Below are 27,628 nucleotides of genomic sequence, written 5' to 3' on the forward strand. Positions count from 1 at the left end.
ATTTATATTTCATATACGACAATGAGAACTCCATGTTCCATTGCTCAAAACTCGAGTCCTCTGACCGAGTAGTCTTAGAACCTATAGTTCTATAGACAGTTCTATAGACATCACACGAATGTTTTTCTCGTGTGTTCCATATGGGATCCATTGTTCATATTTATGAACTCTTCGAAACCTTTGTTTCGTATATGAATTTTTCATAGAACATATTGTTCTAATAATTATGGATTCTAATATATCTCATCTTTTCTGTTTGTAGAAAGATGACGCATCTAACAAAATTGGACTATGATCCTCTTAAAATTTCTGGCAAGAACTATTTGATGCTGAAATTCACCTTATGGCTAAAAACCTTGGAAATTAATGCCATCAAAGTTGACAATAAGTCATCTGTGCAAGATCCCGCCAAGCCTATGATTTTCTTGCGTTATCATCTTGATAAAATCCTAAAAGATGATTACCTTACGGTGAAATATCCACTTGAGATTTGGCAAGCATTGGCTGATCGATTTGCTCACCAGAAAATCATTGTTCTATTTAGAGCATGATATGAATGGACGCATTTTGCGCCTTCAAAACTTTAAATCTGTCACTGATTTCCAATTCTGCTAAACATATGATTACCTCCCAACTAAAATTATGTGGAGAATCTGTCAGTGAAGATAACAAGTTCAAAGTCTCTGATTTTTTTGTGGACAATGGAAAACATATTGATTACATGATCAGCGGTAGTTTTCTTGATACCGATAAATTTTAAGCCTATGTTTAGGCGTTTTTTTTGTCTCTATTTATTTTGTTTAGTAATTTTAAGCCTATGTTTTGGCACCGATTAAACATAATTATGTTGTATTATCGTTATCTGTTTAATCATATTTATTACGTTTAAATTACCTTTATTACAAATCTTTTATAACCGAATTTGTCATGAGAATTTGTTGCAAGAGTTACAATTATCATGATAATATTTTTAATTGTCATTATCTTGTAGTTATTGTTATTAATAACTCATTTTATTATCAATTTTATTATCATTCTCCGGTAATTATTGTTATAAGTAACTCATTCAATTACCATTATTTGATACTTATCATAGTTATTTATTTTATTCGATCATGATGTCTTATGATTATTTTTGTCATGTCTACCTCATATAATTATGTCGTTTGTGAAAAAAAAAACAAAAATACATTCCATTACCAGGATTTGAACCCAAGTCTTTTTGGGTGAGAACCAAATATCCTAACCAACTACACTACAACGGATTTTTGATTATTTTGTTATAATGTTATATTAATGCATATTTCAATTACTGACTCTAAATGAATCTGCCTCTATTTTGGCATATGGTACTCACATCTTAGTATCAAAAATATCAATTATATTTTCAACAGAATCGAGGTATGTATTTTCATGAGTTTGACAACTTCAATTTAATTCCTCTTATTATCTTATCTGATAATTTAATATAAAATTGTCATTTTATAATGAGATCGAAACTACATGCTTCATGATCCAATTATATGAGGACTTAAAATTCCTCGACTGATTGTTATACAATCAAATAGATCGAAACATCTTGTTTCTTGATCTCCAAATATGTCAGGACCTTTGTCCCTTCTCTTTATGAGTACATGTGAACCTCTGTTCACTCCACTTTTAGAACATGCTTCTAATTGTGAAGACTCAAACCAAATGTTTTGAGTATGAGGGCTATGGTCCCTAAATCTATTATTATTGGAGTGTATGCTTATACCCATATGGACTACTGTCCCAAACTCGAAATTTGAGTATATCATTTTGACATTTTTCAGTGTCAAACAATAATATGAACCACATGTTCATTAATAAATTCATTTTGAACCATGAATGTTCATGATAAATATAATGAAAAACATAGTTGTCTTGCATGCATATAATGCAACTATGGACATGATCCATTGCAATTGTGGATAGTTTTTCACAATTGATGCTTCCAAAAGCTAAAGTAACAATCATCTCAAGAGCTGCAGATCTTGATTGATGGCTGACTCCAATTGAGCTCATATTATGTTACATATATGGAATTACCACTGCATATATTGGTGATGAAATTTCCATCGACTTTATGTTGTATTAATCAACTATGAGTATACTACTGTATACTATATCATGAATTAAAAATTTCATTGAGCCAAATAAAAATTATTTTGGCGTGACCAATGTGTCTTTATTTTATCTACTATGTCATGTAGACTCATCTACATACATACTTTACATTGTTGTATAATACAGCAACAGTTGCATACCTTCCTAATAAGGGCATTATAATTTATCGCATAGTTGCAAGTTGTCACTATAATGAGACAATCCTCTCGCCATCAGGGGGAGAAATATCGTTCATAAAAAAATGTGAATTGGTGTGAGATTTTATCTACCATATCTCATTTTAATTTTGAGAAAAAATCTCAATTCATTATCTTCTTGACCTAAAAATTGGTTTGGGCTCGCCACCCACCAATGGATTTTCAATTCAATATTTATGAACACATATTTTTGTGTGGTCAAATTTGATAGTCTTCCCGCCGTTAGGGGGAGGAAAAACTAATGTAACGGCTTGAATTATGTGGGATATATCCACCAAGTCCAATGTTTTAATCTCCCTATAAGGTTATACAAGCCCTATAATGCTCTTTATGAGGTTATACAAAGATCCACATTCTTTAATTAATTTGTCCTTGAGAGACAACAAATGTCCTAAAAGAGACAAGGGTACCTGATATCAACAAAGCTTATTATAGCTAATGCATGCATATATTTTGAATGTGTGATAGATCTTTAATTGATGATTATTGATGATATCTCATCTGTTGTATCTACTAAATATCATCAAGGGTTGTATACTACCACGTTTCATTGTGTCGACAAATTATACTATTGGCCAAATTGGAAAGAGGCAATTCCAATGAATTTGAATATTGTAAACGTGATGATATATTTGGACTTTATAACCCTAAAAAATTACAAAGGGTGTACTAAAGTGAATTAAAATCACTATGACACAAGTCTCTTTATAGAGACATGGGCTTATCATTCTTCTCTAAGCGACAACTTTTCTATAAGTACAATGTTATATTGACGAGAGACTTATGGCATGTTGTTCTTGGTTAATATGAAGATTTTAAAGGAAAATTGCTAAAAGCAAATCCCCAAATCCTATGTGTCATTATAAGCATATTGCTTAATCAAATCCTTGACCGATTCATATTGCCAAAGGCAAGTCCATGAATGAATGAGCTTAAAGCTCACTCATGGAATCAAAAGTCTAAAGCTCATACATACTCATTCAATTACGGTCAAAGTGACTTATTGCCTCAATGAGTACTATGACAAGACTAAGAAATCGAATTCGAATCATACTCATAATGTTGCAACATATTCTAACTTTCGCGAAGTTATGAATTTATCTAGAGCTCATATTGAGCCTATATGAAATTATCAATTACACTAATTGATATTTATGGCTAAGTATGCCATACTTGAATTTCAATGCTCGGATAAAGGTAAATGTGTCAGTTGTTGTTCATTTATATTGTTATTCTTTAACTAATATCTTTATCTATAATTTGAGCATATGAAATTAGTTCTACTTGAGGTAAGATTTATTATCATAGTTTATTGGTATTACCCTAACTTTTGCAGGAATTGCAATTCATGATGAGTCCCCTTTATGTAAAGCACACATAGTCTCACCTATGTGATCGACACACCATATCCAATATACATGGTGCATGTATTTTATTATATACATGATTGAAGCTTGCAACAATCAGGGGGAGATTCTCATCAGGGGGAGCATTCAAATTATGCTACCTAGGACATATGCGCGTTGTACTCTTTTTCTCCTTCGACCAGGATTGTTTTTGTCCCACTGGGTTTTTGTTACCTGGCAAGGTTTTTGACGAGGCAACATTAAGCGCGTCCAACACCATATCATTTAGTGGTGGACATCCAAGGGGGAGTGTTATAAATATTATATAAATGTGGTTGTCCACTGTAAATACTCATTAGTTATGTCCTTATGATGTAAACATTACTCCTATATAAAGGGGTCTAATGAGAATGAAACACACACTTCTACCTCCTCCATACTCTGTTTCTCTCTTCTATCTCTATATTTTTCTTTAGTTTATAACAGTTTTTTTTTTTTTAACTTCCAACTTACGTTATGGTAATTCGGTTATAAGATCGACACTTTATGTCTGGACTGGACCCCCCCCAGATCAAATCCTGGTTCCGCCACTGTGAGCAAGTAAAAAAAAACTACATCAAGCCGTCACAGTCACCATGGGAACAATTAGGACTTCAGTAGTTTCATCATGCGACCATTTTGTTAGAATTCTTGTCACAAGATTAAAAATTTCATCAGTATAGGAAGAGCCACTGCTCATTCATTAATTGAACAACCTCAAAAGGCATTTTTAGCTTAAACAAGGGATTAAATAGGCCAAAATTTCAATTAAAATTCTACAACTGCAAAAGATGAGAGAGAGAGAGCTGAAAAAAAAATTCTCAAAAAGATTCGAGAATATATATTTTTTAAACACTAAATGTTGATTTTATTCGAGCCAAAAATGAAAATGCTCAGTGCTGAATGTACCTATGCTAGGTTACATATGATAGAGACTACCCAAGAACAAGAAACGTACATAAGAGGAAAGCAAGGTAGCATTTTATTATGTACCGTCTTAGCATAGGCTTGTCTTGCCAGGCTGAGATTGATTTCAAAAAAATTATATAGACGACGAGCTTGGTTAAGGATTATATGTCATAGGTCATTCCAACCCTAAGAAGCTTGGTTCGAGGGATTGCCAAGATCTTGTCACTTTGCCTAAAGTTTTTCCTCAAGGAATCGTAGATGTAGTTGACAACAATCTTCTTGAACCAAGTGGACTTCTCTTCTGCCACTACTTGTGCCTCCCCCATCAGATAAACAACCCCTTTGTCCATCGCCTCTTGAACGAATTGCATTTCCTCCTCATAACTGTTTGTCGAATTTCCTTCGCTCATCACACCTTTCATTCTGATGAACTCCTTCAGATTCTCCACCAGTAGCTGCTCGAACTCTTTTGGTCCCTCCACCAAGTCATTGTAGCCATACCTCGCAACGCAACGGAACATTCTGTACTCCTTCGGCTCCAACTGTCTAAAAATGAACCTCTCCTCTGCTAAGACTTTGCTCACCGGGAGCGACTTGATAGTCACTATAACCACAACAGAGTGTACTGAAGGTATGTTGGAAACAAAGTGAGAAAATATGGGAGGAACGCCCTGAACGAGATCCGAATACAAAAACACCATTCCAGGGATGCGGTGTATGTCGGGGTTTGAGGCCAGTTGCTTCATGTATTCGGTAGAGACCTTATTCTTGACCTCAAACATGTAACTTTCTTTGTGCACGTAATGCCAAATTGCCATGATCACCATGAGAACCGCAGAGAATAACAAAGGAAGGTAACCTCCATCCACGAATTTGAAGAGGACCGAAGATAGGTAAACCCCTTCGATTGCAATGAACACCACGAAGAAGATGGCAATCAGAAAGATGCTGGTCTTCCATATGACTAACATGATTAGAGTGATCATACACGTTGTGATTATCATGACACTCACCACCGCGATTCCATAAGCATTACCGATTTTCTCAGTAGTTTTGAAACAGGCGGTGATGATCACGCAGGCGATCATGAGCAGGTAGTTGATCTCAGGAATGTAGACTTGGCCCTCGTTCTTGGCAGAGGTGTGAACAATCTTGACTCTAGGGAAGCAACCCAAGCCCAAGGACTGTGCGATGATTGAGAATGTTCCAGTAATCAAAGCTTGGCTCGCAATGATGGCAGCAAGTACGGCTACAACGAATGTTGGCCAGTATAGAGGTTCTGCATATAAAATAAATTTTGGATATTACAGCTGGAAATACATAACAATTAAACAACAATATTCTCTTATCAAACAATTTGAAACATGTTTTTATACTTTAAATCAATATCAAGTTCTCAACTATTAACTATGTAGACTGTGACTTAGAAGTGTGAATGTATGCCACAAGCATAACGAAAGCATGTTAGATTGTCCGATTAGAAAACTTAATCCTAAAACTCACTTGGTATTGAGGCGTAGAAAGTGGTTGCCACATCTCCTGGGTGCTTGGCGAGGTATGCCGATTGCCCAAGATAAGCGATGACTATTGTGGGAAATGTGAAACAAGTGAAACTGATCTGTGCTCAAGTGAAGAAGAAATTGAAATTTTGAGTGTTTGAAATTTGAAGAAGAATAGTATAATGCATGGTAATCAAGTCCACAACCTACTTGGATTGCTCGAACACTGAAGTGACCCAGATCAGCAAACATGGCTTCAGTCCCTGGTTAAGTATTTCTCATTTAATGTCATTAATCAGTTAAATTCATAACCACAATTACATATCTGCAGATGCAATTTTCGGACATTTTGGACATTACCGGTGATGCAGAGAACTGCTCCCCCAAGGGAAACCCAAGCAGCTTTTCCATTTCTCTGAAAATATGTCACGATGTACATTGGATTGAAAGCTTTCAATACAGTAATGTCGTAAGTGATCAAGTTGTAAAGTCCAATCCCAGTCAGGAACAGAAACCACAATAAGATGATAGGAGCAAAAGTGAAGCCCACTTTATCAGTCCCAAACTGTTGAACGGCGAAAAGAAGGATCAAGATTGCTATAGAAATCCCCACAACAGCTCCTGATCATCATACGCCGATTTTTCACCCAATTAATATACGTTAAGAGTGTATAAACATGTTTTTATTTTTTATTTTTTTCAAGTGTGCGCCTAGTTTATTTGGTCAAAACTAATTTGAATAAATAAAACAAGTACTTGTCACATATATAGGTTGGTGTAACCCTAAAAATTATTTGATTTTGATGAATATAGCAATAGTGGGACTAAATACATGATACGTACTTTGGTCTAGTGACTTGATCCCGTTCTGCAACCCGCTCACCGCTGAAAGAACTGCTCAGACACAATCAGAATAATCAGAATTAGTTTGTTGTACTCCAGACGCATGTAGTATAAGTGATGCAAATGGAACTTAGCTAATGAGCAATTACCTGAAATGCATGGAGTAAGAACACCATCTCCGATTACCATGGAAGTTCCGGTAATGGTGATAACAAAAAGAACATATTGGACAAGTCTACTATTCTCCAGCTTCTTCTTGATGGCTTGGGCTCGTTTCAACTCGCTCGACGGTCTGTCGAGTTTGTAGTTGGATATCTCCCTATCCTCTGGCTGGTTATTTGGGACTAAGCTCACCTTTGCATGCCGGCAAATCAAAGAATACATTGCAAATGTTCCACCTGCAAATAACCAATTAGCTAAACCCTAAAAAAAATGAAGGACGTGAATTTGAAGCAACTTGCTTCATTACCTTCCCCATTGTCATTGGCCCACAAGACGATGAAGACATACTTGAGCAAAGGCACCAAGACAATGGTATAAATGATGATAGACATCACCCCTAGAATGTCATCCTTTTCTTTAATTCCATCAGGGAAAGTGCTCGAGTACACATAGAGTGGAGAAGTCCCTATGTCCCCATACACAACCCCCACGCTTTGTATTGCTAAACTCAACGTGGTCTTCCAACTATGCTGCAAAAGAAAAATGAAAAAGGAAAATGTCAGCACATTTTCTAGCCTCCTATCAAAAGAAAAACAGGTGATGAATGAACAATTGTTTGTATATTCAGGTCGAGGACACAAGGAGGGGAATTCAAACTCTAACCTAAATGCGACGATAAATTAAGATTAATCCTTAAAACAATGGAGCGTGATGGAAAAAAAAGAACATGTACTAGTTGATGAAGCAGCATAGATGCAATTGTGTACTGGGTACCTTTGCTCCATGACCTTGATAACCGGAAACTTTTCCGGCCTCGATATTGAGGGAGTCTACCCGGCGCATCTCTCCCGTCTTATCTCCAGTCCCCACATCCTCCGTCCTCACTGTTTTCTCTCCCATCAACCCTTCGCTTGTCAACCAGTGTTTTTTTCAGACAGATCGATGACGAAGGTCTTAATTTTCACTTGCCGTTTTCACCAATGGTCGTACGTGGTTTGCTTTTATAGGAGGTAAGCATTAAGCTAGCAAGTAATATTTTACCTACGCGTTCACTCGGTGTTTTATGCGTGTTAAGCTGTGTCAACACTGGCCACGAAAGTCTCTCCACCCCTAGTTTGGCTTTGGGGCCGGAAAGCCATGCCACAAACTGATCAGACTTTCTCACGACATTTGTTGATCGCAGGTTTCACTCGGTCAAAAATAGTCTCTCCCAAATTAGGACTGCAGATCGAGGTCTCTTCTTGACAATTACACGTACATCATCCTCACTCCTCAACAGTTCTGTAGCTTTTTGCTGTCCTCGTTTTCGGAGAAGCAGTCCAGTGAAAATATAAAGGTCATTGAAGGCATTTTGACGTTGGCATACAGCAAAATATGGTTGTTCACAAAAGGATAACTTTTTTTTGGAATATCCAATCCACCCGAATGTTATTGGACTACAAAGAAAAAAGCATTCGAATGTAATCACATGTTTATTGTACTTTGTTGTTAAAAAAAAAAAAAAAAAAACCTAATACACTAATTATAGACCGAATTATTAGGAAGACCTAGTTATAATTGAACCTTCTAAATGAGTTTTCCTATCTTGTTGAATTACATTGATGTAGATCGAATTATTAGTACGGATTATAAATGTGGACGCATCTTTGAGATTTGAAATTAAACTTGCATCTTGCACCAGACTAACATATATATGCCACGTAACCAACCCTTCTCAAGTGTAATCAATAGTCACTGGAAAACGTACTCGCGCTTTGCTGCGAAATATGTTTTTATTAATGAATTAGCACAATGAAATACAAAAGAAAAAGTATTACATATTATTAAAATAGTGAAAGAGTTTTTACATATTTTACCTTTTAGTTGAAGTCCATTCAACAGGAGCTGGTGCAAAAATGCTAGCTCTACAAAAGGGTTATAACTTATAAGTTAATCTAACAAAAGTTGCTGCTGGAGGTTATTCAAAATAGTAAGTGCTCCAGTTGTTCAAAAGGTGATTGTTTCAGTTGCAGTTGTGGAAGATGCTGGAGTTGGTTAGCAAAATCCTTGAACTCCCAAACCTCTGCCTCTAGGAGTTTAAAAAACCTGGTCTTCCCAACTTCTTCAATATATGCAATTTTCAAGGTCCGACTACACAAAAAACAATAAATCAGATTTTTTTAGGGTTCCTAATAACATCTAAACAAAACAAAACAAACACATAAAGTTTTATTAAAAAAAAAAATGCTCTCCCTTCTGAGAGTGTTTCTAGGGTTTCTAGCCATGGTGTTGCATGGCCAGTTTTCTGTTTCTTCTGGTACTTTTGAAGACGGCGGCGAGGGAGTGTTCCATCAATGCCTATTCCTGACTCCTGCAAGGGAGATTTCTCGACTGTGATTGATATATGTTGGTGGTAGTCGAGTACCTTGGACGGGAGGTAGTGATCTCCTTCCTTTTCCCCTTTTCCATGGTGGTGACAACGACGGCAGTATAGGTGGTATTGTCGGTGACAAAGATGGTGGTATGGGTTTGTGTTCTGGGAGTACGATCGGTGGTGGAGATAGTGTTCCCTCAGATTTGGATTATTGGGATTCAGGGAGGCTTACCGGTGGGATGGATTTGTTCTACGTTGGGTTGGCTTGGGACTGGGATGTAAGTTGGATGAAGATTGCTAGAGCGGCCATTTGTGTCGGTGCCTGGCTTGGTGATGATGATATCTAGCTGGGCTGGGAGCGGTCGATTTCTATGGAGGACGAAGGGATCGGTGTTGATCCTGATTTTTCTTCGGTGACAGAGGTTGCGGTCGGGCTAGAAGATCGGGGGATCGGCGGTGAAGAGCTCTGGTGGCTGACGATTGGGAGTCTAGTTAGGCCGGTAACTTCAACAGAGCCGTTGTGCTTGAGGCCGGGTGCTACGAGGCGTTTCTTTGCCCGGGATGGGGTTAACCTCGGCTCCGGTGGTGGTAATGGTGGCGTAGGGGGCGGTGATATGTGCTGGGGTGTCTCTTCTACTTTCGGCGACAGAGGCGGTGGCTGGCCGATGATGGCGGCGGGGAGGATGGTCGCTGGGCTTCTAGGGTTTACTCTGGTGGCTTTTGGTGGGTCTGGGCTCATTGCCGCTTGGGCCTTGAAGGCTGTTTGGCTGGTTTGGGCCTCTATGGCCCAGAGTACTGTTTAAATTTTTGTTAGGTCGCAAAGACCAGTGGCTCTGAGGATCATTTTAGTTTCTTAGTTTCAGAGTCTCTAGTTTTTTGTTTGGAATAATGATGCGTGAATTTCCTAAAAAGTGGGTGTACTGGGGGTTTCCTTGGTCTTATTCTTGTTTCAAACTAGGTTTTAGGGTTCCCTAAGGAACAATTCTTTCTGTCGACCCCATAGGGGTGTTTCGTTTTTGTACTGCTTGCTGAATATATGTAATGGGCTGACCTCTTTTCATCAAAAAAAAAAAGCAAACAAACAAACAAACACATAGAACCTAAAACCGTTTTATTGAGCAGATTCTTTTGTTGTTTTTAAAGAAAATATACTTAATGAATTTAAACTCCACAAAGGAAAACAAACGATTATTCACACAAAGAATAAAAACATTTGAGAAATCAATACTAATTTCATCAAGCTTTATCTGCTATGATTTTTGCTCCGTTCTTACTCCATTATCAAACTCCAAAATACAATAAACAGAATCTAAACAGTTCCATTATAAAATCAGAGCCAAACTCTGATTACAGAAACATTGTTTCCAAAAGTCATTACTACTGACAGATTACAGCAACCCAAATCATACCTCACGGACATCAATCTATCATGTCCCTAAATTTCAAATTCGATGTGCATCTATAGAATTTCAGACAAAACAAAATGGCAAGTAAAGAATATCAATCCACACGTAGTTGAAATCAATGTCTTCATGATTCTTCAATTGTCATTGCTTGAGATTTCACATTCAAAATAAAAGAAAAGAAAAGAATAGGAAAAAAAATTATAACTCGTAAAAATGATGCACTTTTAATTGACTAATTATATCGAATTTGCATCCTCTGTTTGGATTTTGTGAATTGCTCGAAGTATTTGATTTTTAATCTTCACCATGCTTTATACATTTTATGGTTGCAAAATAATTTTTGTAACTCTATAAGACACATAGAATTAACTTTTCCAAGCAGACAAAACATATCTAAATAGATAAGGGTGAACTGCTCGTGCTCACACCATTTTTGAATACACAATACTATTTAGAAATAGTTTATATATGCAAGGCAAGTAGTCATAACTGCATAGATATGTTTGTTTGCTTAACGCAAACTACCCCACTTCTTTTCTCTACTTGACGTAATTTCAAAGTTTACCTAATATATAAACCAAATGTCTATATATGAATTGCACCTTTGTAGTTGTTTCACACTTGCCTGGCTACCACTAGTACAAAAATTGACTCAGACGACGACTAAAAACTGTCGTCTGATACAAAGCTGACTGTCGTATATCTCGCTGCCGTCTGATAAAACATGATTTAGAGAACTGTCGTCTGAATAACTCGGCATCCATGTCGACAACATTAATTGTTGTGTGAATGTTACTCAGACAACGGGCAACTTAAGAATATGTTGTGTGATTACAATTCAGAAGTCGTTTTTGTTTATAACTATTGTGTGACTGTTATTCAGACGACAGTTTTTATTTTGTATCCATTGTGACTATTGTATACATACAACAGTTCTTTTGGCAAAAAGTGTGATGTGAAGACTAACAATTAAATATATTTATGCAACGACAGATTGAGCTTTTACCATTGTGCTATATAACATCCTGGACAATTCTTTTCATTCATTCTTGCATGTTGTCTAATTGTTACAAATTATATAAAATTAATTAAAATCCCACCATATATAAAATGAATTCAGTAAATTGATATGAAAATGAAGTATTTCCCAAATATTCACACAAATTACATTTGCCTTCTCCTCCAGCTTGTTGTAATCAATATACCTAGTAGAGGAGAAAAAGGAGAAAACATAAACTAAAGGGAAAAATGCACAGACAATGTCTGAACACTTTGAGGACTGTCAAAGTGATACCTGAACTTTAAAACATATCAATGTGATACCTGGACTTATATTTTCTTATCAACGTAATACCTACGTCAACTTTCCGTCATAGAACCGTCAATTTTGACCACGTGTGAGTCACGTGAGGCCAAAAATGAGGGCAAAAAAGACTTTTCACCCCATCATCCTAAATGGATTATCAAAATTGAAATTAAAAACTAAATAAATTATTATATTAAAAATAAAAGTTGAAAGAAATTTTTTGCTTTGTTCTATTAACCCGAAACTCCATCTCCAAATCCCGACCTCTGTGAATCAGGTGGTGTCTTCTGGAGTTTAGATGAGATTAGAAGCTGTCTTCTGCTTCTTTTTACACGACCTCATGAAGTCTTCCTCGTCTTTCATCGGAGGTAAAGATCAAGGTGGAGCGTGACTTCACGGTAGTGGCGGCTTTGAGGAAGGCATCTTTGATTGAATCCGGCGGGAGTGCGCAGTCTTCGAGGAGGGGAGGGAGGATGTGGTGCAGTAATCCGGCAGATCAAGATCCCAACTTCATCGGATTATAGGAGATTAACCTGCCTTGAAGCATCAAATAAAGATCGTTGCTGCACCTGGGCTTCAAAAGCAACCTTTTCCTGGCCTTTTTTCGATCGCCTCGAAGCTGTCATTAGATCTAACGTCAAGAAGCCCTCGCCGCCGGTCGCTATTTCGCTGCCTCTGGCATACCAGAAGTCTTCGCCGGCGAGGCCGGTCGTGACGGCCGTGGCTCTGCCGCAGAAGAGGTCGGCGTCCGCGGCGGCGATGAACGAGGGGTTCTTCAGGATGAATTACTCAGCGGTCGCTGCTGTGTGCGACGGCAGTGGAGAACGACGACGAAGAGGATGACGAGGAAGATAACGACGACGGGGATGAGGAGGCGGAGGTGGAGAGGGAGAGGGAGAGAGACAGCGACGGCGAGATTGGAGGCGGCGGAGGAGAAGGGTTGAAGAGATTGGCGAGGGCAATAGAGAGGTTTGGGGAGGTGTATCAGAGAGTGGAGGCTGAGAAGTTGAGGCAGATAGTGGAGTTGGAAAAGCAGAGAATGCAGTTTGCTAAGGACTTGGAGGTTCAGAGAATGAGGATGTTCATGGACACACAGGTCCAGCTGGAGCGGATCAAGCACGGCAAGCGACCCGGCTCTAATGGTGAGCCGAATCTGTCAGCTTTCTTCTGTATGCTATAGGATTGTTTTTGGTTTCGTCTATGAGAATCAATTTGTTAGTTTTCGGGGTCTTGTTGGATTTATATGCTCTTGTTGAGAAGTATTGCTGATAATTGAATAATCTATTCGCTTCGAAAGCAATCTCCCCAATTCAATTTCAAAGAAACAAGCTTTCAAAGTCCTCGTTTAATCTCCTCTCCTCTCTATTAGGGTTTTCAGAAATTGATTAGTCTTTAATGGAGCTGATTTAGGCTCTAATTCTCCTCCTTTTCTTCAATCCTCACTAAATGCTGTATTGGGTTTTGATCTTCACAAAAGATAATGGAAAAGATAGCCACGGATTTACAAGGCAGTGTGGTCAATTTGAATGCAAGCTCTTGATCAGAGGAATAGCAATTGCAGGCCAGAGAATTGAGAGTGAAGTCAGAGGCCGATCGATTCTGGCCTTCTGGGTAACTGATGATGAATGAGAGAGGAGAATAATTTTTTTTTTAATTCTTCATTTATTTCTCTCTCTTATTTATAAAACCATTTAAATTAATTATTTTATTCATATTAAATCATAAATCAGATTTCAAAAAAAAATTGAGGGGCACATCAGTCATTTTGCCCTCATTTTCAGCCTCACGTGACTCTCACATGGTCAACTTGACGGTTCTGTGATGGAAAGTTGACGTAGGTACTACGTTGATATGAAAATATAAGTCCAGGTATCACATTGATACGTTTTAAAGTTCAGGTATCACTTTGACAGTCCTCAAAGTGTCCAGACACTGTCTGTGCATTTTTTCCTAAACTAAACTAAGAACCACAGCTTGACTTGATTGAGATTACATGAACTGTATCTTTTCCCCTCCTGCACAATCTATATATGAAGCAACTTTGTACCCAACATCATGTGATTGAGTCTGCAATTTGATAATAGCAATCAATTTTAGCACCAGCTCAATTACACATGATCGCACAAATTCAATACTTTCTTTTTAGAACTGAAAGTAAGTAAAGAAGGAAGGACAATGTACTAGAAAATAATCATTGAGAACAATTCTCCAGACCAAAATTATTGAGAAACAAGGATAATATCATTTAGACAAAAGCACACTCAAAATTACCACAAGCTAAACAGAGCAATTGAATAAGAAAACAGCCAACACAAATTTATCTGCATAAAGAAGTTTTATAATCAAGGAAGGATGAAGGCATTTCAACATGATGTTCCATTCCTAGTTAAAGCATATGTACTGGAGCTTTTCATAAGCAGCACATCTTGAGAGTGTGTGTGTGTGGGTAGCTAGGAGGTTCTACACTAACGGAAGAACATATTCACATCCTAGTTGAAGGTTATATCATGAGAATATAACATGACCACAAAATTCCAACACAGAAACAAGCACGCATAGAATAAAGAGTAGTATTCTGGTCCTAAGCATATATATACGTAAACACAAATACCTATATTATACTACATAATACATATATGTGTTATATATGTTTTTTAGAGAGCAAAGAACTAATAAAGAGTAGTAAACCCAGTAAATGTTCAAGCAACTAAATGAAAGTTTCAAAACACACCTCCCATATATGGTGAACATGAATTATCAGATTAAAAGATCCTATGTAGTTCAAGTTCATATTCAATTAACTGAAGTTTATATTCAATTTTTATAGATTTCAGCTACCAATAAATGCATAACAATGAGCACCTGAAATGCAATACAAGTTTGAATTTACCCTTCTCAAAGCACATGGACCTGTTGAAGCATTTGGTCAATCATTGCTCTTACTTGCTCTTCATAATATGCATCTCCTATTGTCAACAACCTTAAGCTTTCAAACTGAGAATTTATCATCAGAAAAACATCCAATTAATTTCAGGTCAAAACCCGATTATTCCATAAGTAATTTATGTAACCATTAAGCAAGTCAAGACATATAGCAAGAAGTTATCAACACATAATATAAAAGAAAATGATATTTTGTGATACACGTTGTCACATTAGATAAAACACATTTTGACTAACACGCATAGCAAACCAAAGACAGAAGGCACCCACAAAACTTCTATTTTTCTGCTGTCAAAAATTAAGTCCAAAACGTCTATATTTCCCTGCCAATACCATCGAACATATAGAAGACTATATATATGGAACTCACAGTTTTGTCCAACTTGCCTACTTTAATAAACCTAAGATAAACTTATACCATAAACTTATAAATTTCCATTTCAGCAATTCAACAGGATGACTATGACTAGGTGTGTGTGTTTGGTGGGGTGGTAAGGTTTTGGTCTTATATATAAGAGGTCAAGAGTTCGAGCCTCATCAAGGGTGGGAATGGGGTGGGGTTTTTTTTTAAAAAAAAAAACAGGATGACTATGACTTCCAAAAGGAAAAAAAAAATCATATTGGCAAGCACCACTTAAAACAATAATCACCACTTCAGTACCATCACAGAAGAGTGGAAAAGCTCTGCAAACTATAAGTAAAATCTTCCAGAATTAGTACCTTGATGGCTAATGCTTTGTCAAAGCTTTGAATGGCACTATCAGGTTCCCCAAAGTTTAACTGAGCTCTGCCAAGGGTAACCCATGCCTAAACAGCTGTGAAGAAAGAGAAGATCACTTGGATGCTAGCATGTGAATTATCTAATACTTTTATCCAGAATGTCATGTGAAATCATAATATATATTATCAATTACTAAAAATCAGCTAATTATTTATAGGTGTATGTTTATATGGACCATTAAGGGCAATGCCAATACTTTATTTTTTCAGCAAGACAATTTACTCCATGTAATAATATTAGGAAGAATAAAAATCATTGGAAAAGGGAAAGCACAATTCAGGCTACCACAAATGCTAACTGGAGCATGGTCATGCAGAAGTCATAGAAAGCAAATAATGAAGGTAACCCATCAAGAAGGTTTAAACCTCCCATTTTCAACAGTTATTAAGTATTTTAATTCTTTGTGGGGACTCGTACTCTAACAGGCAAAAGAAACAAATGCATGTTCAAACACAACGATAGTCCAGGTGTTATGGATAATGATGTATCAAGCATAAGTAATGACCTTACCTGCACTTACCGGAGTCCTCTGTCTCAAACATAATTCCAAACCTCATGCCAACATCCCGTATAAAGCCTTTTGGAATTTGGCAATAGGTATAACAATTCTAAAGGGCATGCCCTACATTTGAGTAGAAATAGGAGCACAGTCAAGTAAAGATAAACCAAAAGAATAATTGTAACTATAACAAGGTGAAGAACATGCATCATCTTTCTTAATACCTCCTATTTAACTGATTCCTGCTTGAATCCAACAATATTATCTGAATAGAGAGAGAAAAGGTAAAGCCTGAGAATCAATTCGTCTTATATATGTTAGATTGATTTGCAATTACACGCATGACTTGACAAAGGATTTCCACTTGCACAGCTGAGGAGTAATAAAAGAGAAAAAGGAAATAGAGATTTGAAAAATGGGAGACATAAGATTGGATGGTCACTTATTGAGACAAACAAAAAGATGGGACTTATGGAGAATGATATAAGGATAGCAAGATAAGTCTACCTGCTTTCCATGAGACCCAGATATTGCTAGCTGCAAAAAACCATCATGATACTTCTTCGACTTCTGAGTTAGTTGTGTGGTGTACAAAGCGTGCTATTCTACATAGTGAAGGGTCAACGATTAAAAACAACTTTTAAAAGCCAGTGAAGACTGGAAAACAATTAATCCGCGACATAAAATGAAACTATTGAAACACATGAAAAAGAAAAGCTTCAGTAAAGCATATATTTATAAACCACTACCAGTGTAGAAATTAAATTTTTTTTAATTGTTTTTAAAAGTTATAACTAATTTTATTGGCCTCAAGCAGCAAATTAAAAAAATTAATTTGACTATCTAACTTCACACGCCGAGCACGCAATTGTGGTACGGTAAAACTAAGCACTCCCACAAAGGCTCATAATGACATCCTTAACAGCATAGACATTTATTATAGAACAAATAGTAAAACTAAGTAACTATAGGTTCCTTACCCTCGGCAAGGTCTGAGCTATCTGCAGCACTACTAATAGTAAACTCCGACAGTCCATTGACAAGCTTTTCCACTTTCTTTGAAGCTTTAACTCGCTTCACTGGCGACTTTTTCATGGGCGATGAATGGATAGCTTTGAGCTCCTTTGCTTTTTTCTTTGCACCTTTTGGCATCCCCCTCTTCTTTGAAGCTTCTTGCAAAGATAGATACAGCCTCCAAGTTGGTCCTACCCATAGCCAAACTAAATCTCAATTTCTTCGGTGAAACACCATCATCTTCCACTTGCTTTCTACGCATTCCACAACTAGGAACAACAATAGAATCCTCCAGAACTTGTTCAGCAGAGCCACCATCCTCACTTACCAGTACCTGCTCAAAGCCAGCCAAACTTGGCTCACTGCTAGTCTCAGCATCCAAAGACGAACCCGATTTTATACCTGAGCTACCCTTTCCTTACCCTAGGTTTTGCAATAGGCAAAAACGCTCCAGACTCGGTTTCTCGGTTGTAGTAGCCTGAGCCCCAAACATCAAAGAAGACCCGAAAACTAATGTGACATGCACCTGGTTCAGAACTCTTTCTAGATTCCAACGGGCCAACGTAGCATCCCCTCGCAGTGCCTCTAGCCATAATGCTCCAGTACATGGTAGCCTAACATGTGTGAGGAGGCTGCATTCTCTATAACGACCATTCAAGAAGAAATCGAGCTCAACATCAATCCCATCATCCACCATAAAACTCGGACGAAAGATAACCGGCTGCATAAGATCCAATTCAGCCCTAATCTGAATCCTACCTTGTTAGGTCCCGTATCTCAATTTATCCGTTTACTAGTCATTCAGACGGTAAACGACAACTACTTTTACTTTTTACTTTCTTTCGATACTTTTAGTGGCCCTAAAAGTTGACTTTTTGTTCGGATCAGTTTTTGAGAAGAAAAAAAAATTCACAGAAGTCGTAGAGGACGTTAAACCGAGTCTGTGCATATATGGTACATAAAAATCGGAGTTTGTATCCTAAAGTTATGATCGAAATACTAAAATTACTATTCATGATAAGTTTTTATATAAATGGAAAGTTACTATGGTAGGTTTTCATTTTCGGAAACCACCACAGTAACTCTCTCTCTCTCTCTCCCCTCCCCTGAGCTCTCTCTCTCTCTCATTCTCACTATTCACCATCACAACTCCTTTGTCCATCCACTTGGGAGCGTGCCACCGGCACCCTTTGTCTCGTCTCCTCCCCCTCGACACATCTGTGGTGGTGGATCATCGCCTCGTGGCCGGAAAAGGGAGATACAAGCCTTGGAAGTTCACTGTAGCAGTTGGAGGTCAACACCGTTTTCTCCCAACTCCAGCTACCTCCAGCAACGAAACTTGGACTGGTAGAAATGCCTTGGCAAGCACTTGAAGCCCTCTAAGCCTTTTGCAGCAAATCGAAGTAAGGAGGGAGAAATCATGACGGGAATTTTTTTCTGTACTACTCACGTTGGGTTTTCGAGTTTGATTGATTTTCCGGCAGTTCAAGGTAATTTTGGTTTTTGTTGTAGTTGAGAGAAGTGTTAGGGAGGTTGAGGCGACGCTACTGCCAAAATTTGGTGGCCTGAGGAGGTGGTGGTCGGCGACGCGTGAACCCCACTGGCTACCACTGTGGGTAGTGTGTGAAGGATCGTAGGGCAGGATTTTGGCTTATGCTTTTAGCTAGATAAATTATCTATGAGTTATAGATTTTGTAGATATGGTTTTGGTGGAAATCGAAGAGGTTTGTTATTGATTAGAAATAACTCGGAATTTGGATGTCGATTTATAGGAATCCGTCTTTCTGATTTCTCTTGTTTCCACTATGGAATACTTAATCGGCGGATTGGTGTTAGTGGTGAAGTTTGGGTTGAATCTGAGAAGTATTGGGGATATTGGTTTATGAGGGCTTTTCGGGTTTCGTGTTAGATTCGTATTTGATTGTCGAATTGTCGTTTACGGAATATAATTTTGTACAGGACGAGGTACCGACCTATCGCTCAACTAGGATCCTTATGCATGGGTGCCACGTTAGCTGTATACTATGAGTGGACCTTTGATTTAAATGATGCATGCAAATATTTTCCAAATTATTGATTTATTGATTTATCATTTCAATTATTGAGCATATCTTTCGATCTCGGATTATAAATTGATTTCGAAAAGAATTGGTTTCGAATTTTATTTTGGTTTATTGATTGGTTTTCCATCCTAATTTTTGGATATGAGTTTGTTATGCTTGGATTTTGATTTATGATTTATGTTGATTTTCGACGAATTATTTTCCGATGTGATTTCCGGAATTGCATATTATATTTTCATTCGTCGATTTTGAGATTTCTGAAAGGTTTTCGAAAATGGAATTTTTGAGGGAATTATACTTATCTATTAATTCTTGCTTACTTGTTGTTGGATTTGTGAATATTCTTTTGGCGTGTGGCACAAGTCGTTGATTTATTAGAATTATCATGAGATTTACTAAGTGCGGTTGGAAACTGTACTCGTGTTTTCATTTGCGAGATTTTGGGAAAGTCTTACTGGTTTTCGATTTTCGTATGGTCACCATACCTGGGTCATTATATTTTATTGCTAGCTAGCTAGCCTATTAGTATTTCTCCCTGCTTACTATGTATTTGCGGCTGAGTTGAGCAGAACCTGGGAGGCTCCCTTATACGTATGGTGATAACTTATTCCCCATACTCTACTGTTACTTGACTAGCGAGACTAGTTAGATTTTGTTTAACCAACGAGGCTGGTCTTATTTTCTTGAGTATCGGAGTTTCAATCTTTTTACTTGGTTGTTGTGACTAGCGGGGCTAGTCGATTTTCTTGAGTTGAACATCATTCAGATTGTTTTCCTTAATTATTGCATGCATCGGATTTTTAAAGGAATAAATGTGGGAAATTATAAAATCAATTTTCTTTACAATTACTTTTTTTTGTCCACTCACGCTAACGTTTTTATGTACACCCTGGGCCTTTCAGTTTCAAATGCCCAATCTGCAGAGTAGCTGGTTTGGCATAGTAGGATTCGAGGCATAACATCTGCTGCTGTTGTATTCCTTATTGTAGGTTATTTATGGAATCTACTTGTATCTTGATTTCTTTTTCGTCTTTTAGATTGCTCTAATAACATATGGGACAAATGTTATAAAGTTTAGGAGTTACACTTGTGTATTTGGATTATGTTGTATTGTCGGATTTCATTTGTTTTTGTGGAGTTGTTGTGATTTGGGGAGCAGGGTGGCTCCAGAAGAATAAGGATGGTTTATTAGAAGTGTGAATGTCTTTCTATAGGTTTTGGGTAGTTCATTTTTAGGGGTGACTCTGCTGATTTTTCTATAGAGTTATTCCTAGGGTGGGCCCTGCAAGGCCACCTCAGATTTTAGGGTAGAATTCGGGGCAGGTTCAGTCATACCTGCACTAAACTCTACCGTATCCTTCTGGACATATCGTCCCAAAGCACTCTCAATGCTCAGGTATCTATCAGTATAAAAATTTGGTGGGAGGCCACATACCTTGATCTAGAAATCTAAGGTAGAGAGGGGAACTTCCTTGATAGCTCTAATGCTGTCATATGGTGCCAACACCACCGGTGCACGATCAAAAACCCATGGTCCTCCTCAGAGTATCCGGTTGCGGTCAGTTGGGTCCGACAAAGTGAATAGAAAACGGACATCATGTTCCTAAATGGTATATTGGTTGTTTAGCCTCCAGGCTCACAGGAACATCTCCATGAAAGATCTCTAGTTGAAAGCCCTAGCAGTGAGGATCTTTCCCACCAAATATGTCTGAGACCAGCACAGACCTTAGCCTAGTGGTGGTGGAAGGTCTACCGGTCATCAAGCGTTTGCCAGCCCCAGAGACGTGGCTAGGCAGACAGCCATTTCATTAACATCTTCCATCGTTGTTGCAAGCTAGGGTTTTTTCCTCTCTCTTGCACGTGCAACTAGAGTTTTGAGAGGAGGAAAAAGATGATTCGATAGGAAAAAGAAGGAAAAGTTGGAATTGTTGTGGTGTGCTCAAACCAATATATAAGAAATTTATAGTCATTTATTCCCAAGGAGACCTCTGTGCAATTCGCGGTGACCTCGAGAATAGAAACCTAGGTTTCGGTTACTAGCAGCGGCGACCTTGCGGTCCCCAGATCAGGCTGTAGAGGAACGGTGATGGCAAGGGGACAGCAGGCTTCCTATTCAGTGGCGTTTCCTGTTTCTGTGGCGTTGTTTTTTCTGGTGGAATGCTCGATGGTACAGTTTGAGGCAGTAAGGGCTCCGATCGAGGTGGCTTGCAGCTGAGGTGGTTAAGGGTGTTTTTCTAGAAGTGGTTCGCTGATTTGTGTCGGCGTCAGAGGTCACACTGATAGTGTCGATGGTTGTTGCTTTTCGTCGGCTTTTGAGGAGGTGGGTGTTCTGTGTCTCGGGGGTGGCAATCTTGTGTTTGGTCCAAATCGAGGTTTAGGAGCTTTCTTTCTTAACCAAGACGATGATGGGGGATCGTGGTCGACCGCCGGATCAGTGATGGTTGGTAGTAGGTCGATCTGGAGGTGAGAGAAGGATGTTGGGCACGACGTTGACCGGATTGGAGCTTCCGAGGTGGTCTGGTTGGTGGCGGCGACGACATTGGCTCAGGCGTTGAAGGAGGAGTGCCAAACTGGTCTGGGGTCTGCTCCCTGGGTTTCTTGGCGGGAATTACTACATCGCTGAGTCTAGTGTCGCTTTTGTTGCGGCGGTTGATGAAAGTTTTCAGATCGTAAACTGCAGAGCTTTGTGGAGAAAGAACACCCCCACTTACGAAGGGGAGATTATACCACTAGACCAAATGGTATTGGGCTAATTAGAGGTGGCAAACGGGCCGGCCCGGCCCATTTTAAGCGGGCCTAGTAGTGCTTCGTGCCGTGCTTGGGCCGGCCCATTTATTATTGTGCCGGGCTCGTGCCAGCCCATTTACTTAAACATTAAGCCCGGTCCGGCCCATGGCCCGAGCCCATATCGTGTCGGGCCGTGCTCGTGCCAGGCCAATAAACGGGCCGTGCTCGTGCAGCCACTATAAAGCACGATTTTAAAATTTTAATTTGAATAAATAAAAATTAATTTTGTTTAACTATTTAGAAAATTAAAATAAATTAAGTTCTACAATATTTTTCTTAATCTTAGCTTTTTAAGATTAGTTTTCTAATATTTTTTATATTCCACTACAAGAAAGAAAGAAAAAAAAATAAGTCAAAATGTATTGCTTGTAGTATATTATTGTGAGATTAATCTTTATTTTTTTTTTTTGAAAGGGAGATTAATCTTTATTAATATAATGAAGATATAGTATCATATTATTCTTTCCTTCATTCTATAGTTGTATTATTATGAGATTAGAAAAAATATTTTATGTCAAAACAAGGATATGATGTTTTATTTCACTATTTTGACAATATAAAGAAATAGCATTGGTGGAATTGTCATGAGATTTTAAATAAAGAGGTCTAATATTCAAATCTTATCGTTGTGGTTTTTAAATATTTTTAAAAACAAAATGAAATTTTGTGTTTGTAATGGGCCGGCCCACAATATGTCGTGCTCGGGCCGTGCCGGGCCCATTACGGGCTCGGGCCGAGCCGGGCCAATGGGCCAATATTCCTAGGCCCAACCCGGCCCGTTATTCTAACGTGCTCGGGTCGTGCCGGGCCACTAATGGGCTTGGGCAGTGCCGGGCCTCTTTTAAGCGTGTCGGGCCCGTGCCGTGCTCGTGCTTAGCGGCCCGTTTGCCACCTCTAGGGCTAATACCTTAACTTTTGAATGCAGCAAATGAAAACGCATTTTAAATTTTAAAAAATGCTTTCTAAATCAATCAACTTCTAAGTTGGAAATATGGTATAGGACTATAGGCTTTTCCGAATGACAAACATTGTTCAAGGCTAGGTGTCGTTCAAGGTTTCAGTTTATTTAATTATTTATTTTAGAGTGCTTTTACCAAAGTGTGTATGTGTGTGTGTGTTTTTTTTTTCTTCAGAAAATTTTGTCAACAAATTATTTTCAACCATTAATTTATTTTATTGTGGCAGTTTGCCAACGAATAATTGGCTAGTAATCTGTGTCTATTTTTATTTTGGGCAATGATATAGGACCTCAATGAGGCCTAAGATTTGTGGCCTCAATCCTAGGTGTCAAGCCATGTCACCTATACACCTCACTAATTTGTCAAATCATGTCATGTCATTCTTGAATAAAAAGACTATTTTATCCTTTTAAAATCTAATGGCTCTAAATTATTTTAGCTTTCTTTTTTAGAAAATATACATTATTTTATTTTTTTTCTTTTTCTTTTTTATTATATATATATATAATTCGTCTAAAAAAATTATATTTATATATATATATATATATATATATACTAGCCTTAGTGAGCGTGTGTCAATTGACATTTTTTACTATTTTTTATACTTTATTTGTGTCTATAATATTTTATTTCTAAAAAAAGAGTTTATTTTAGTAATTTCTCTTAAAAAATGTTTATTTTTTATGAAATTATGAATAACTTTTTTTTCTTCAAAAAAAAGAAGTTAACTTTTTATTTAATAAGCAATTTTTTTATTTAAACTGCCAACTCTAAAAAAAAAATAGAAACTGCCATTGCAGTCAACAAAACAACAAAATGTCTAAGATCTTTTTTTTTTGGTAATTTCTTCAATTCAATTTGCTATTATATTTACTATTTTATCCTTCATGTGTTAAATTTTAGATTTTTAGACTATTATCAAAGAAGGGTAAATTGTGGGTTTTTGAAAATTTAACCATAAGCCTTATTGGCTTAATTAATACTGATATATTTATCTATAATTCGTCAAAAAAAAATATATATATATATATATGTTGTTGAATATATAACGGCTCTAAATTATTTTGACTTTCTTCTAAAAAAAATATTGTTTGGTTTTTTTCCTTTCTTTCTTTTTCATTATTTTAGATTTTTTTTCATTATACATATTCAAAAAAAAATATGGGTGTGTATATATATAATTCGTTAAAAACAAAGTTATATATATATATATATAATTCGTCCAAAAAATTTATATATTTTCGATGGAGAATGAATGTGGTGTGTATATATATATATATTAATATCGTAATTATAATCCATGAAATCTGGTAAATTAAAGTAATATTTAAATCTTTTAATAAATAAAATTAATGGAAGATTAGTTACCTTACATTAACAAGTTAATTTGAAAAGTCAAAAATTAAATTGGATTCACAAAAATGGAAAGAAAATATATTTAAATCATAATTTTAACTCATAAAATCTGGTGATTGAAAACCTAGATATCTAAATTGATTGGGAAGTTGATATCTGAAAAGAAATTGCTTAATATGGAATACAATATATTGCACATGAGGAAATTAATTTTTGAAAGTATACTTGTTTTGTTGATCCCAAATTTTTCAATAGACAATAATGATTTTTAAATGTGAATGATAGTTTCTATTTTAGACTTTTAGTGTAAATATGTCATTAGAAAAAAGTTCCCAGTGAACTCTACTTGTTCATTATTAGCTACTTAGTACTTTTTTGTTCGTATAAGACATGTTAGTACTTAGCTGACTTTCAATTTCAATGTGAATGATATATGGCTTCAATTTTAGTGTGAATATGTTATTAGGGAAAGATTCCCCGTTGAACTTTACTATTGGCTACTTAGTACTTACTTATTCGTGCAAGACACACTAGCTTATTTTAAGTTTCAATGGATGATGGCTTCTATTTTAGTGTGAATATGTCATTCGGGAAAGGTCTCTAGTAAACTTTACTGGCTCATTATTAGCTACTTAGTACTTATTGTTCTTGTAAGACATGCTAGCTAACTTTAAATTTCAGTGTGGATGATGACTTCTATTTTAATGTAATTATGCTATTAAAAAAAGATCCTCAGTAAACTTTACTAGCTCATCATTGGCTACTTAATACTTACTTGTTCGTGCAAGACATGTTAGCTCTTTCAGTTTCAATAGATGATAGCTTCTATTTAAGTGTGAACATGCCATTAGGTAAAGGTCTCCAGTGAACTCTACTAGCTCATCATTGGCTACTTAGTACTTATTTGTTACTGTAAGACATGTTAGCTGACTTTAAATTTCAGTGTGGATGATGATTTCTATTTCAGTGTAAATATGTCATTAGGGAAAAGTCCCCAGTAAACTTTACTGGCTCATTATTAGCTACTTATTACTTATTTGTTCGTGTAAGACATGTTAGCTGACTTTAATGTTAATGTGGATGATGACTTCTATTTTACACCTTCCTTAATTGCACTTTTTCTTTGATTGCTGTGTTATATACCTATTGTTCATTGAATTTCTACATAGTATTAATAACATTATAATTGTTTTTTCATGTAAAAATAAACGAACAGTTGTATTAATGAAGTCTCACTTGACCTTTAAGGAACACTTCCTAATGTTGCGTTTGGATGAGACAATATTAAATTATCGAGAAATTTTGAAATGATGGAATCTAGAATTTTATCAATTTAATTTATTATTGATAGTTTCTTACCTCTTCAATTACCAGATTTCATAGGTTTCAATTACGATTTCAATACATTTTCTTTCCATTTTTGTGGATCCAATTTAATTTTTGACTTTTCTAATTAACTTGTTAGTGTAAGGTAAACTAATCTTCCATTAATTTTATTAAATTCATTTATTAAAAGAGTTGAATATTACTTCAATTTACCAAATTTGATGGGTTATAATTAAGATATTAATATGTTTTCTTTCCATTTTTGTGGAATCAATTTTAAATTTGACTTTTTTTTAATCAAATTTTTTTTTTTAATTTTGTGGGTTAGAATTAAGACATTAATATATATATATATATATTTATACACACAATATTTGTATATAATTTTTTTTTGACGAATTATATATATATATAATTATATAAATAACGAAAAAAAAAAACCAAAATAATATATTTTATTTTTAGATTAAAACCAAAATAATTTAGAGTCATTAGATTTTGGAAGGATAAGATAGTCTTTTTACTCAAGAATTACATGGCATGATTTGGCAAATAGGTGATGTGTATAGGTGACATGACATGACACTTAGAATTGAGGCCACAAATCTTAGGCCTCATTGAGGCCACAAATCATTTTCCTTTTATTTTATACATAACTACTTTGACATCCATCTCTTTGAATTAGGCTACAGTGGACCATACATCAATAACTATTTATATAAAGTATATACCCAACCTAGAAAATTATAACCACATTGAAAAAAACCTAGAAAATCATAATCGATAACTATTTTCTTAAAAAATATATAAAGTACATACCCAACCTAGAAAATTATAACTCATAATGTATTACAATTCATAATTAGAGACGATTGCTTAAGTGTCGTTAGCTTGATATTGAAATGAGTCAATTGGGCAATACAAAAGTTTTAGCTAGCTTTAGTGGGGTGTGCGGTGTGCCAAACCCAAGCGATAGTGCAAAGCTCAGGAAATGCTGTGAGAACAGTAGTAGCAAGCCACCATACAAAGCTCCTCTACTTTAAAAAATAATAATAATAATAATTTAATACCTTGTGACCATTGACCACATATCAGACCGAGTTACATGATCTTTCTTAATAGAAGAAGCTGAGAGACATTCTTCCATTAGACCTCTTATTTTATACTCAAGTCTGCTCTCCTGCCGCCTTCATAGGATCTATGTGGGACAAGCAAGCTAGTTTTTGATCCCTAATTTATACATAGATTAAGATCAGCTTTAATTCCAACAAGCGTAGACTATCTCAAGGAATCAAGAAGGAGTGAATTAATTCTCTCCATCTGCAACTTACTTGTTTTTTGTTGGCTGACGGCAGTGAACAGTCTTACGAAGGAGTGATAGTGGGAATCTGGGATTGAATAAATAGATCAACTTCTTCACGTTGAGGACTTGAGGCTGCTCTCGAGAATAAAGTTTATACATATTATAACTTGTAATAACCGTATAATCCCATATATTTGTGATAATATAACACTACTCCGGCGGTCCGGCCACTTCGATCTCAGAATACTTTGAGGCTGCACTAGAACAACGTACCTTACATTATCATATGAACATCTTAGCCAAGTAGCCGGCATACGTATGGTACATCCGGTACATACACCAATGTTTTGGACTTTGTTGAGTAATGTTGAAAAATCAAGAACAAGTTG

The 27,628-nt window shown here is 36.6% G+C and overlaps 2 protein-coding genes and 1 long non-coding RNA gene across 3 annotated transcripts; 1 reads left to right on the forward strand and 2 right to left on the reverse strand.

Annotated features, from left to right (window-relative positions):
- Window positions 1–4,560: 4,560 nt before the first annotated feature.
- Window positions 4,561–8,177, reverse strand: LOC112200089 (potassium transporter 5). Its single transcript, XM_024341105.2, has 8 exons — window positions 7,918–8,177; window positions 7,451–7,673; window positions 7,131–7,379; window positions 6,982–7,032; window positions 6,499–6,759; window positions 6,349–6,401; window positions 6,143–6,257; window positions 4,561–5,918 (listed from the first exon to the last, which is right to left on the reverse strand). The coding sequence occupies exons 1-8, from the start codon at window positions 8,041–8,043 to the stop codon at window positions 4,801–4,803; spliced, it is 2,196 nt and encodes a 731-aa protein (XP_024196873.1). The 5' UTR covers window positions 8,044–8,177; the 3' UTR covers window positions 4,561–4,800.
- Window positions 8,178–9,867: 1,690 nt separating this feature from the next.
- LOC112199551 (trihelix transcription factor ASIL2-like) lies at window positions 9,868–13,388 on the forward strand. Its single transcript, XM_024340553.1, has 2 exons — window positions 9,868–10,288; window positions 13,027–13,388. Exons 1-2 carry the CDS (start codon window positions 9,868–9,870, stop codon window positions 13,386–13,388), a joined length of 783 nt encoding a protein of 260 aa, XP_024196321.1.
- A 753-nt stretch (window positions 13,389–14,141) lies between these two features.
- On the reverse strand, window positions 14,142–15,962 carry LOC121052624. Its single transcript, XR_005809644.1, has 3 exons — window positions 15,872–15,962; window positions 15,099–15,202; window positions 14,142–14,275 (listed from the first exon to the last, which is right to left on the reverse strand). It is a non-coding gene; the product is annotated as an uncharacterized LOC121052624 (long non-coding RNA).
- Between the last annotated feature and the right edge of the window lie 11,666 nt (window positions 15,963–27,628).

This window comes from Rosa chinensis, chromosome 4, assembly GCF_002994745.2.
Source record: "Rosa chinensis cultivar Old Blush chromosome 4, RchiOBHm-V2, whole genome shotgun sequence".
Classification (NCBI taxonomy): Eukaryota; Viridiplantae; Streptophyta; class Magnoliopsida; order Rosales; family Rosaceae; genus Rosa; species Rosa chinensis.

What these genes read in the sequence shown, in the direction of transcription:
- LOC112200089 (XM_024341105.2), bottom strand. Translation starts at nt 8,043, where the DNA reads ATGGGAGAGAAAACAGTGAGGACGGAGGATGTGGGGACTGGAGATAAG. An exon ending in GATCAAGTCACTAGACCAAA is followed by an intron (nt 6,760 to 6,981) that starts GTACGTATCATG and finishes TATGATGATCAG; the next exon opens with GAGCTGTTGTGGGGATTTCT. An exon ending in TTTCTACGCCTCAATACCAA is followed by an intron (nt 5,919 to 6,142) that starts GTGAGTTTTAGG and finishes TTTTATATGCAG; the next exon opens with AACCTCTATACTGGCCAACA.
- LOC112199551 (XM_024340553.1), top strand. Translation starts at nt 9,868, where the DNA reads ATGGAGGACGAAGGGATCGGTGTTGATCCTGATTTTTCTTCGGTGACA. An exon ending in TTGGGCCTCTATGGCCCAGA is followed by an intron (nt 10,289 to 13,026) that starts GTACTGTTTAAA and finishes GTGCGACGGCAG; the next exon opens with TGGAGAACGACGACGAAGAG.